The sequence below is a fragment of the Bufo gargarizans genome, chromosome 1, assembly GCF_014858855.1.
Source record: "Bufo gargarizans isolate SCDJY-AF-19 chromosome 1, ASM1485885v1, whole genome shotgun sequence".
In the NCBI taxonomy this organism is placed as follows: domain Eukaryota; kingdom Metazoa; phylum Chordata; class Amphibia; order Anura; family Bufonidae; genus Bufo; species Bufo gargarizans.
In genome coordinates, this window is record NC_058080.1 from 583,538,116 (window position 1) to 583,551,721 (window position 13,606).

The following is a 13,606-nucleotide window of genomic DNA, read 5'->3' on the forward strand; positions in this document are numbered from 1 at the left end:
TGGTAGAAAACGGACTTTTCAATTTGCAGAAAACGAACTTAAAAGATTATCTTCTGAGCCCTCTCAAGTGCCCAGGGCGGTCTCTCAATCCTCGGAGCCCAGGCAGGCACCTCCTAAACGGCTGATAACTCCGCCCTCCGTGCGCCTCTGCCCGCCCGTTTACTCCCCTCCCCTGTCCCTTTCCACTGCGGCTGTGCGGTACAAATCGTAGCGGGCGCATGCGCAATGCGATGCCCGCTCCTGGCAGGGCATCGCAATACCTATTGCGCATGCGCCGGCTAATCCTGCAGATTTCGCGCCGTTTAGCCGGCGCATGCGCAATAGGTATTGCGATGCCCTGCCAGGAGCGGGCATCGCATTGCGCATGCGCCTGCTACGATTTGTACCGCACAGCCGCAGTGGAAAGGGACAGGGGAGGGGAGTAAACGGGCGGGCAGAGGCGCACGGAGGGCGGAGTTATCAGCCGTTTAGGAGGTGCCTGCCTGGGCTCCGAGGATTGAGAGACCGCCCTGGGCACTTGAGAGGGCTCAGAAGATAATCTTATAAGTTCGTTTTCTGCAAATTGAAAAGTCCGTTTTCTACCACAAAGGTACCGTTTTTATGTTCTGGCTGGATCACATAACCCTATTTTAACGGTCTAACATGCTAAAATGTGGTGACAGACTCCCTTTAAGTTAAGAACTGAGCTAAAATGAGCATTTAAGGAGCAGAGATAAGGAGCCTGTCAGATTAGCCTGCTGACAGAGCAGAGAGAAAATTCTGATCACTCTATTGGAGCATCTCAGCCCTGTACAGAAAAAAAGGGCTCCATGTATGTTATAAAGACCAAAAAAAATACAAAAATAGCTCAAAATGAGTGCAATGCAATCATTTAAAAAATTGCCCCTAAATGTGTACATAGCCTTTAAGTATATGTTGTGCACATTTAGCATTTTGTGGATTAATTTATGATGTACAGCATATCCACACAATTTTCTCTGAAATGTTGAAACCTATTTGTGACTTGATACAGAGCAAATAATGGAGATTCAGGAAAGGCTTTTCTAAATGCTTTCGTATAACCATGAGCTTGAACATAACATCACAAGTGTGATGTTGCTGCAAAATTGGAAAATGTACTTTATGGCCCCACAAGGCTGAGATATATAGAACCTAATATTACAGAGTTATCGCTCTGTCAATAACTATGAAACTGTGCTGTGAAGAAAGACTGCTTTCATTGCGATTGGCATTCAGGTGTGGTCTATTAATCTTTTTTCATGATCACTGCAGTACAGAAAATGAATAAGAAGAGGAGGAAGGGAGAATGCTGCATATCTATCAGCATATACAGTAGTTTTCAGAGTTCCTCTTCTTATAAGTTCATTTTGACAGTATATATTCTGCAATAAGCAGATGGAACCACTTAAATAAGTTGACTTTATTTACTGATTTCATTTGGCAAAACATCTCGGTGCAGTTTACCTTTTGTGAACCCCTAGTCTAGTGTATTTTATATATTTGATTACTAGGATCTTCTGATCATTTTTTCAAGAATTTCAAACTCTGGATTCTTATCAGTGGTGATCACAGAAATCGTTGTACCATAGCAATTGTCAGAATTGTCTCTTTCCCTTAACAAAAAAATTAAGTTTGCTTCCCAGACAGAGTGTAGCCCAGCAGCAAGGCAGCCCAAGGGGACAGCAGAATCAAGTGTCTGGCTTCTTCAGGTCCAGAGAAAATCTCGAAACTGGACTTGATGGGCAAAGTTCCAAACCCTTCATTTTTGGAAATTTCATTAAAGACTACAATTTCTCTCAATACAAATTCAACAGATTATCATGACAAGCTAGCAAAACTCTTGATAGGGTGTAATCACAACCAGCGGGTGGCTATATAAAATAATATCTCCTGAAAGCTAGTCATTTAGCCCCAAATGTCTTGGAACATGTTGAAAAATGGAAATGTAAGGAATGATATATCTGAATATGCACTCGTAGTACTTGAAAGACCAGAAACAGCAGAAAAAAAGAAGATATAGGGATTCAGCAGGAGCATGGATTGCCTACAGTGGTCTGTTCTACCTTGTAGTAGTTGTGTAGTTGCCTCCATTGGAGGAACCCCATTTATACTTAATATTCTATGCATTTTGAATAGGCACCAGCTAAGCTGACTAGAAAATATATAACTTATTAATAGCACCAGTCTAACTATGCTATAAGTGTAAAGGGGTTTTCAAGGACTTAGGGTTCATTCAGCCAACCATTTATTTGTGTCTGCATCTGTTCTGTAATTTTGTGGAATGAATGTGGACCCCTTAATTTCAATGGGGCTGCAAAAGATGCAGACAGCACATGCGTACCACTGTTCCGTGGCCCCGCAAAAAAAGATAAGAATAGGCATTTCTATTATAGGGCTGGCCGTTCTGCAAAATGTGGAATGCACACAGTCAGTATCCGTGTTTTGTGGATCCGCAATTTGCAGACCGCAAAACAGTATCCTCAGTATATGTCATCAATAACTGCTAAGTAGGGCTTGACATCTGGCACCTCCACTGATGCTGTTTTAGGTCTCATGCACACGACTTTGTGAATTTTGCGGTCTACAAATTGTGAATCCGCAAAATATTGACACTTTTTATTTTGCCTCCGTGTTTTTTGCAGACCCATTGACTTCAGTTGGTCTGTGGTCTGATTTTGGAGCCAAGGATAGAACATATTCATATTTTTGCGTAATGGACATACGGATGCAGAAAACATGTGGATCATCCATGTGCTTTCCACATCCGTATGTCCATTCCGCACAAAGATATACAGTCAAGTCCATAAATATCGGGACATCGACACAATTCTAACATTTTTGGCACTATACACCACCATAATGGATTTGAGATAAAATGAACAAGATGTGCTTTAACTGCAGACTGTCAGCTTTAATTTGAGGGTCTTTACATCCAAATCAGGTGAACGGCTGTAGGAATAACAACAGTTTGCATATGTGCCTCCCACTTGTTAAGGGACCAAAAGTAATCGAACAGAATATTAATCATAAATCATACTTTCACTTTTTGAAACTTGGTTGCATATCCTTTGTAGTCAATTACAGCCTGAAGTCTGGAACACATAGACATCACCAGACGCTGGGTTTCATCCCTGGTGATGCTCTGCCAGGCCTCTACTGCAACTGTCTTCAGTTCCTGCTTGTTCTTGGGGCATTTTCCCTTCAGTTTTGTCTTCAGCAAGTGAAATGCATGCTCAATTGGATTCAGGTCAGGTGATTGACTTGGCTATTGCATAACATTCCACTTCTTTCCCTTAAAAAAACTCTTTTGTTGCTTTTGCAGTACGCTTTGTGTCATTGTCCATCTGTACTGTGAAGCCCTGTCCAATGAGTTCTGAAGCATTTGGCTGAATATAAGCAGATAATATTGCCCGAAGCACTTCAGAATTTATCCTGATGCTTTTGTCAGCAGTCATATCATCAATAAATGCAAGAGAACCAGTTCCATTGGCAGCCATACATGCCCACGCCATAACACTACCAACACCATGCTTTACTGATGAGGTGGTATGGTTAGGATCATGATCAGTTCCTTTCCTTCTCCATACACTTCTCTTCCCATCAATTTGGTACAAGTTTGATCTTGGTCTCATCTGTCCATAGGATTATGTTCCAGAACTGTGAAGGCTTTTTTAGATGTCGTTTGGCAAACTCTAATCTGGCTTTTCTGTTTTTGAGGCTCACCAATGGTTTACATCTTGCAGTGAATCCTCTGTATTCACTCTGGTGAAGTGTTCTCTTGATTGTTGACTTTGACTTACATACACCTACCTCCTGGAGAGTGTTCTTGATCTGGCCAACTGTTGTGACGGGTGTTTTCTTCACCAGGGAAATAATTCTTCGGTCATCCACCACAGTTGTTTTCGTTGGTCTTCTGGGTCTTTTGGTGTTGCCGAGCTCACTGGTGCGTTCCTTCTTTTTACGAGTGTTCCAAACAGTTGTTTTGGCCACGCCTAATGTTTTTGCTATCTCTCTGATGGTTTTGTTTTTTCAGCCTAATGATGGCTTTCTTCACTGATAGTGACAGCTCTTTGGATCTCATCTTGAGAGTTGACAGCAACAGATTCCAAATGCAAATAGCACACTTGAAATGAACTCTGGACCTTTTATCTGCTCATTGTAATTGGGATAATGATGGAATAACACACACCTGGCCCTGGAACAGCTGAGAAGCCAAGCCAAACTTTTGGTTTCTTAACAAGTGGGAGGCACATATGCAAACTGTTGTAATTCCTACACCGTTCACCTGATTTGGATGTAAATACCCTCAAATTAAAGCTGAAACTCTGCAGTTAAAGCACATCTTGTTTGTGTCATTTCAAATCCATTGTGGTGGTGTATAGAGCCAAAAATGTCAGAATTGTGCCGATGTCCCAATATTTATGGACCTGACTGTATGTCCACAAAATGCGGACCACAAACACATTTAATTCACACAAAACAATGTGGATGAACCACGGACTGCATCTGTATTTTACGGATCCAGTTGTGCCACTGTAAAGCATCCAGCAAAGATGGCTAATAAGTGGCGGTGGTGGATGTCACACACCAACTAATCTGATATTGATGACCAACCACGGGGATTGGTCATCATTAGAGATGAATGAAGCAAGTTCGGATGGTACATCCGAAGCCGCTTCGCTAAAAAAAAATTTATAATGCTGTACAGAGATTTGTCTCTGTACAGTATTAGAATGTATAGGCTTCTATGAGATGAAGTAAGTTATTCACAAAGTCACTCGCGACTTAGTTGAATAACTTCAGTAATTGAATAAACCTTGGAATCGAACTTTAGCATCCGTTCCAAGGTACCACTCGAGTTTGGTTCCAAGTTTTGAAGTGGTTTTTCACTGTAATAATCAATTACCAAAGTTATTCAATGAAGTCTCACGTGACCTCGTGAATAACTTACTTTGGCTCATCGGAGCCTATACATTCTAATACTGTACGGAGACAAATCTGACGAAACTGAGCCAAATGGATCGTGACACACAATGTAAGTCAATGGGGACGGATCCGTTTTCACTGACACAATCTGGCACTATAGAAAACGGATCCGTCCCCAATTTACTTTCAATGGTGTTCAAGACTGTTCCGTTTTGGCTATGTTAAAGATAATACAAACGGATCCGTTCTGAACTGATGCATGGGGTTGTGTTATCTGAATGGATGCGTTTGTGTAGATCCAGGACGGATCCGCACCAAAAGCGAGTGTGAAAGTAGCCTAACTGTAAATAACTGATTCCTTTCTAACTGAGACAGCCTACATGTATTTGATATTATTTTTCTCGGGACACTTTAGACCTTTCTTTTGTGGCATTAGATGATGGATATAATATAAAAAATAAATATTTACGAAAAAATGGTGAAAATCATTTATTAATTTTTTTCTATTACAAAAGGTTTAAAGAAAAAACATTTCTAAAACCATTCCTGTATGCTTGTACCCAGAAAATGGATGCTGTTTATGTAATTTATCTACTGGCTGGGCCCACCGCAAGACTTCAAAAGACTGGAGTGCATTTTGGACTTTGGCGGCCTATTTTTCTATTGCTGGTTCTATAGCACCGTGCTGCCAGAAAAATGTTGTACAGTGCCAAAACGCTACAAGCCCCTTCAAAGTAACTTTTTAAAATATTATTCGCCTAAGGTATTCATCTTGGTGAAATTTGGACATTTGAAGTTTTGTTTTTTGTTTTTTACATTTTTGCATGTGTTTGTATATTTTAAGCAGAAAAAAACCCTGCTATGCAAAATTTAGCTAAAACAAATACCTAGATTTTTAAATAAACAAATGTGTGTATGTTTGTATATTTTACACATACAAATTCCACTATGCTATTGCTAAAACTAATAACTATATATAAATATAATAAATATTGTTTTTATGAACAAAAAAGGGGCGGGATGTTTGTATGGGTGTGCATCTAGTCTAATTACTAATGCTAATACTAGTAACTGTTGCTATAGCTTTTAAATTTCATTTTTCATAAAAAAAATAAATAAATGTATTTACTTTTTTTTAATGAATTAAGCCCTTTCTGCCACAGTCAAGGCAGGAAGAGGTTAATTCCCAGCCTGCAAGCTGACATTTAATTTTAAAGCCAGCTCCCTGCCAGCTATTAACTTCTTCAATGTAATTCACGCTTGTAGCAGAGTATTACAACCACATTGTCTAATGACAGCATGGTCACAGCGATCTGCAGAGGCACGGCCTGCTGGCAGATCACAATGTAACCCGACGCTTTTATACGCCGCAACGTAGAAAGTCGTGCGGCGGTAGGCAAGTGGTTAAATTATAAGATTCTGGCAATGTTTATTTATTTCTTTATAAGACATGATTGATCTTCTCACTCTTAATATTATTTATTCATAATTATTATAAGGTTATACAATTTGTAGCACTGTTTTTATTGATACTAGGATTAAAACTCATTTTACAGAATATTATTGTATTCTCACATTTTAAAGTAATAGAGAACAATAAACATGTTTTCCCTTAGGCCTCTTTTTTCCTTTTGCTGTCAGATAAACCAGTAACACTAGTTCTGCAAATGTTATTTACAATACACCTCTCGGCTGTATCACTACCTTGTCCACTCTATATACAGCAGGCTTGTGGTGATCATAAGAGCTGGGACGTAGAAAGCATTCTACATGTAAAGAATATGTCCATTTCCATTGCTTCTCTGCTATTCCCCCATTGCATCATAATGAGGTTAATTTCACCCATTGATGTTTTACCCACATTCCGATTATAGAACATGTCTCTGCCAGTTTCAAAGGTGGCATACGGTATGTTCCATAATTATTTACAGAAACACAATTTACCTGCAGCTAAAAAGGCTTCAAAATAGCGGACATTGCAGATCAGAATGAATTACAGCAGTTAAATATAATTGTTTTACTATAAAATCTCTGATGGTCATATTACCTTCTGTTTCTTTCTAGGTACAGTTTAGGCTAGTAATATGTACTTTACAACATAATATTCATGAATGATATGCTGATGGAATCCTTTATTTTCTTTAAAAGCAAATTGAGGTTTTACCACATGTTGCTGCTCTCCGGAAGGGATGGTAAGAAGTGGTGCAATCTAATGAGAAAAAAGTCCAGAAAGTGAGGGTTTACAGTAAACTAGTGTGCTTTTTTACTGGAGGAACTCCAGTGCAAAATAATACAGGCAAGGCAAAACAATACAGGCAAGGCACTGAGTGGGCTCCCAGTCTCCTATCGGACAGAAGAAGGTTTCATGTTAAGGAAAGTCCTGGGTTAGCTTTCTCTCTCTCTCTCTCTCTCTCTCTCTCTCAAAAGGCTTGGTCTCTGGCTAAAGGCTGGTAGCCCAGGGTCTGTAGTTAAGTTGTCCAGCTGGCACCCTGGTCAATGGGCTAGTAATCCAAGTTCTGTGACTCAGCATCCCGATCCCGGCGTCTTCTTCTAGTTACTCATGAAGTCTGGCAAAGTTTCTACTAAGCATTGGCCCCTATCTGCAGACCGGCAAAGTCTCTCCTAGTAAGCACTGTTGCCTATATGACAACTAGAAGCTCTGACTGTTCTCCTCATATACAGTTTCTAGCTGAACTAGAACCTTCAAGTTAGAGGGGTGGAGTGGAGAAGCGCAGCTAAACAGAAACATTGTTACAATTTCTGTCTAACACCAGAATACACACAGAAGGTAATAGACCAGAGTATAGGCCTCAAAGCTAAGGAAGAGGCATAGTGGCCTCCTAGGAATACTTAAACCTCTCCCTGACTCCTGCCAGTTTGAGTAGACCCTGAAGGTGGAAATACTCATACACCTGAACCTTAGCCCTGAAGACCCTGGAAGCCCTAGGAACAGTGGCAGGGAATGAGACTACTGGTTCCTTCCCAGATGAGGGAACCAGCATCTCCTTGAGGCCTAGAAAACCAAACACACAAGCAAACAACAAAATGCAAAACTAAATGCACTTATATTTAAAGAAGAATGGAGGAGCAGGAGATCCAAAGGAACAGCACACCAGCTCCACTAACACCAAGCAGGAAATATCAACTGCATGGTAAGCAGTGTGAGTCAGGAATAAATAGCCTCAGTGATGCAGCTGCACCTGACAAGAGGTGTGGTAATTACTAAACAACAACACTTCAAGGTGAGAACAGAGGGACTGTCAGATAACCTCACATGCTGCCAGTCTCTCAGATCTTCTCACCTCTGTCATGGGAGGGACCATGACACTATCATAGACTTGTAATGAGCTTCAATGCAAGTGATATGGGAATTAATTATTTTTTTTCCAGGCATAAACAAGGCTTTAGACATAAAGAACAGAGCTAAACCAGTCAGAAGGTCAGCGTGCCTGTTTTTTTTCCATCCTATTCTTTTTATAAGTAGAAAGTCATAAGTCTCTCAGTATAATTTGTCTGTGCATTAACCCTTTCCACAGTGCAGTGCAGCTACAGTGTAATAACAATGCAAATGGATATATTGCAATAAACATATAAATGCAATTGAGCAATATGAAACAGCATAAATACATACAAAAGCATAAATCAGAGTGCAAATCACTTTAAAGTGCAATAAAGTAGTTAGTTGATGACCTTGCATAGGAGCAATAGGGGAAAATGCCCACAAATGCCCATAATCCAAAGCACCTTTGTTCCAGGGCACCATAGCTATCCTCAGGATAGGTCTACAATATCGGATTATTGGGGGCCCAACTCCTGGCACCCCTGCCGATCAGTAGTTTGAAGAGGCCATGGTTTTTCTGTGAGCACCACGCCCTCTCCCTATACCACTGATGTCATGTTCATCATTTACATGGTGGAGGCACAGCTGCAATACCAGGCACAGCTGCCATATAATGTATGGTGCTGTGCTTGGTATGTTGTGAGGAGGCCACAGACACTTTTCAAATTTTTTCATTAAATGTTTCAATTTTTTCTTGAATAAAGTTTTTTTTTCATTCTATTAAATATTGTGGAACATTATTTTATTTTTTTATTGTACTAAGGGCTGAAGGCTCTAACTTCTTCATAAATTTTATAATGCTTTGAAATATCTAATGGCAGTCTTAAGGTGTTAGACCCTTTTACAAGGGTTGATTGGAATAACAAACATTCATTCCTGATTATTGCCCCGAGTTAACATGTCGCTGGTCAACCAACAAATGAGCAAAAACTCGTCCTTGATCGAATCTTTTGTGTGGACACTGCTAGTAGAGATGGCCTTGCGGCTCGCCCCAGTGGTCGTTTCGCGGAGAACTTTTCGTGTTCACGATTCACCAAACATGCGAACATATGGAGATATTCGCGCCCGCCATATTCTTTTACATTGTGAAGAACTTTGACCCATGACACATCCATCAGGTGGTACAGGACAGCCAATTGAGATGTTTCAGCACATGGACACACCCCCTACCTTATAAATAAACCTGATCTGGCCGCCTTTTTACATTAAGTGTTTTGCCAGAGTAGGGAGAGGTTGCTGTGTGGAGGAGGGACAGGCTTCCAGGGACACCATACGCTATCTAATAGGGCCACAAAAGTCCTTTTAAGGACTGGTATAGGTGTGCTATCGATAGGTGTGATACACAGAGGGGTGCAATATACTTATAATATACTTTTATAATGAGTCAAAAAACATAGATCTATATAGTGTTCACCTGGAAGTCAGGGGCTTAGGGGCTAGGGGCTTACTAGGGCCATTTTTATATAGGGTAAGGTTCTGGACGGGTCAATTTTATCAGGGCGGGTGGTCTGTGGTTAGGCTATCAGGGCCAGAATAGCACCCCCTGTAGGGCAATATCAGGGACAGTTCCTGGCCTACCCTGTCCTTCAATACCACATCATCATCTAGCCCAGGTATAGATGTTTTTTGCTTTCCCTCCAGGATTCATGGATGTGCACTGGAACCCCCCGGATTGTGGTAGGACATATGGTTTCTGATTTGGTGCCGCTGAGCACTTGTTATTGCCTACCACATCTATGCTTTTTGCTTAACTTTAATAATTTAATTTATTTTCATTTTGAGGGATATCTTTTCCATTCACACGTCTGCAAAATGGGTCCGCATCCGTTCTGCAATTTTGCGGATTGGGTGCAGACCCATTCATTTTAAATGGAGCCGGAATGTGCTGTCCGCATCCGCATTTGCGGATCTGCACTTTTGCATCCGCGCTTCCGTTTCTGCAAAAAAATAGAACATGTCATATTCTTGTCCGCAATTGCAGACAAGATTAGGCATTTTCTATTATAGTGCCGGTGATGTGCGGTCTGCAAATTGCGGAATGCACATTGCCGGTGTCTGTGTTTTGCAGATCCACAAAACACCTACGGACGTGTGAATGGACCCTCATAGTAACATTATTAAAGGTTGCGTTTTATCTTTATGTATATTCTAATGGATTGCCTTCCTTGTACAATGTTATAATATACTTTCTATGTTAGAAAGTATATTATAGTGCATTTGTATTGTGCGGCAGTTGTGTGTGGTTCTGCTGCAATACTGCAGGTATATAGAGGGACAAGCGTTATTGGAATAAATAATTTCTACTCGTGTGATATACCTGTCATCCCCCCAAAAAAACTGATTGAAGCGGGGTGTTATATACCAATATACTTTCTTTATCGTGCATTTGGGTACTGTATAGTGTTTTTATGCATGCATATACGCAAAAATTATATTGCCGATATTTTGCATTGAGAAAATTAATGAATGGAGATCACAAATTTAAATAATACATCTGGTATGTCACTGTCCATGTTGTGGGACTATTTGTGCACTTCTAGTAATTATTTCTTGGCTGCAAATCTGAGCTGAAGGTTTTTCAGGTTCTCCTGCCATTAAAATGAATGGGACCCGCCGCGAACCGTCCCGGCAGATGTTCGTCCATCACTAACTGCTAGCAGCACATCACTTCATTTAAGGGGATGTGCTGCCAAGAATTAAGTTCTATGGGGACATCTTATTGCATTAACCATCATTCAGTCACATATGGTCACAATGATTGCTTCATGTTAATGGCGTAAAATGAGCCCTGATTAACTTGCCATATCCTTGATCAGCACTAGTTCCAGGCAGGAAGTCTGCCCATGTAAAGAGGTGCTTGTGATCCTGGTCAGTTGTAAGAAGCCAGCAATGTAAGCTCTTGCCTGTGCAGCATTTCTCTAAGTACTGCAGGATCTTTCTCGTGGCTGCCTGAGTCAACTAAGTTCATTGTGGCTTATTCAGGAATGTGCAGTTACAATAAAATGTTTCCCACAATGTATCTTTGTAATGCATTGCATTTTTATTTTAGTTATTTACTTATATTTGTAGACATGTTATTATTCTCCTTTGTTTTGTGCTGGCCAAATTATTTCAAATTTTCTTTGAAGTTTCTCACCCTAACAGGTTTTTGTAGTCTAAAAGCAACTAATTTACTTCTTAAAGAAGGTTTCGCAAGACCTCATAAATTGTGGTAAAGGCCAGGAATGTTTTAAAATAAAAATAGAAGACTTACTCATCTGCTCAATCCCTCACCATCCCAGGGCTACAGCTCTGATGCTCCCGTTGGGCTATGTTGTTCTGTGTTAACAGGCTGAACTGGATGGACAGATGTCATTTTTCAGCCTTACAAACGATGTTACTGTAGTAGTGATATTTCCATCATAGTAGTGATGACATGCCAGACTACTACTAATGACCGCTACAGCCAATCACTAGCCTCAGTTGTTATGTGAATTTCAAGTTTTCTCTGTAGCAAGACTGAAGCTGCCTCAATGGCATGCCGACTGAGTGCACCATACTGGACTCAGTCATGTAATTTAAAGTAACAAATGTTAGAATGAGGAGGGCATTAATTACTCTATTCAATTATAGAACAAAATTGCAAAATTGTTAGGGTACAGCCACACGCTCAGGGTTTCTGATGCAGTTCTTAAAGCAAAAACCAGGATTGGATTCAAAAAGAGAAGTAGTGTTTAGATTTATCACTTTTTTTCTCCTTTCATGATCTGCTCCTGATTTTGATTTTAAAAAGAGCATAAAAAAAAACAGAACCAGACCCTGCTTGTTTTTTCGGGCATTTTTATTGTTTGAGAATTGTAGAGAAGGTAATCTTACTGGTGACTGCAGTTGTAAGTTTTCTCTTCCCCCCAAGTCCTCAGCTGTGTCATATGACTGACACCCTGTCTCTCCAACTGATGCAATGTCTTATGTGTGGACGTGGAAGTCATTTTCTCTATTCATTCCTATTAGGCATTGAGGCTTCAATAGGAGTGAACAGAGAAAATAACTTCCTGTCCCCACAAAAGAGTCATTTGGAGAGTCAGATTGTCAGTCACATGATATAGCTGAGGACCAGAAGGAAGTGGAGCACTCAAAATTGCAGCCACCGATGACAAGATTACCTTCACTACAATTTACCTCACATACCTGACTAATGGGACAGAGAATAAAAAAAAGTGCTTCTTTATTTCACAAATTTTTTATTAGAAAATCATAGCATACATCATCTTCCACAATGTCAAATTACCGTACAGTACAGGATAATTTGCTCATCACATTGCAGGATAAAAGACACTGGATGTAAAGTTTTCATTTATATTAAAGAAAAAAAAAAAAAAAAAACAAGGCCGTAAGAGAACGACCAACAAACAATAATAAACACTGCACCACATTTAAAATCAAGCAGTAAAATTGAGGTATGTATCTTCTACACTTGTAGATCTGGCAAAGATGGATAGTGTTTGGATATATAAGACGCCCATTTTCGCCACCTTGCACTGACACATGATAATCGGCAAAGCTGTTTTGCAATCAGTAGCTCCATGCCATAATTATAGTGGACTTTAGCAATGATTTCTGGTATGGTTGGGATGTCCCTACTCTTCCACCTTTTAGCTATTGCAACTCTCGTTGCTGTTAGTATATGAAAAGCAATAGTGAGGTCCTGCTAACTCTAAACATTCCAGCTCAAAGGAGAGCAATGCTAGTTCCGGGGACATGGGGAGCGCCTTCCCTATTACAGCACCTATAAGTAACAATATTGTGGACCAGAAACGGTGGACAGCAGGGCAGGTCCACCAGATATGCATTAAGTTGCCAACTGCTGATAGGCATCGCCAGCAAACATTTGAGGTGGTTGGATATATAATGGATAGGCGATAAGGGGTATAATACCACCTATAAAGGAGTTTTCTTGAGGCCTCCAGGTGGTGGACACACTTTGAGGTTCTAGAGCTCAGGGAGAAAACAAAGGCCCAACGTGCTGGCACAAAAGATTTATTTAAATCTGTCTCAGTGCTTCTTTAAGTGGTGTAGGAAGGCGCAAGGGTCCGTCGTTGACAGAAGTTATGTGTCACCAAGGTTCCTGGACTCGGTGAAGTAAGAGCCCGTATTTTCAAGTGTCAGCGGCAGCTAGTGCTGGTTGACACGTTGCTATTTTAATATGGCTGTAAGCTGATCTGGGCCGGCTCTTACTGGGAGTAGCCAAAGTGCTGGGTGGGTGACTTCTCCCCACGCTCCAGGCCGGGTCTTTACTGGCCTATATCAAACCCAGCCAGCAGTCTCAGCTAGGTGTGGATTACTCCTCTCTGACAGTGGAGC

At 40.7% G+C, this 13,606-nt stretch overlaps 1 protein-coding gene across 6 annotated transcripts in view; it reads left to right on the plus strand.

Annotated features, from left to right (window-relative positions):
* The window catches only part of WSCD2 (WSC domain containing 2), a 448,422-nt gene that overhangs the window by 395,285 nt on the left and 39,531 nt on the right, over nt 1-13,606 (plus strand). Inside the window, exon 10 of one of the 6 annotated variants that reach the window (XM_044275808.1) lies at nt 5,491-6,512. The exons of 4 other annotated variants lie outside the window; for them this stretch is intronic. In XM_044275808.1, the coding sequence (XP_044131743.1) occupies nt 5,491-5,672 (182 nt within the window). In that variant the 3' untranslated portion in view covers nt 5,673-6,512. Of the gene's footprint in view, nt 1-5,441; nt 6,513-13,606 lie in introns of those variants that run through there. One more of the 6 variants, XM_044275809.1, reaches the window with a different exon arrangement.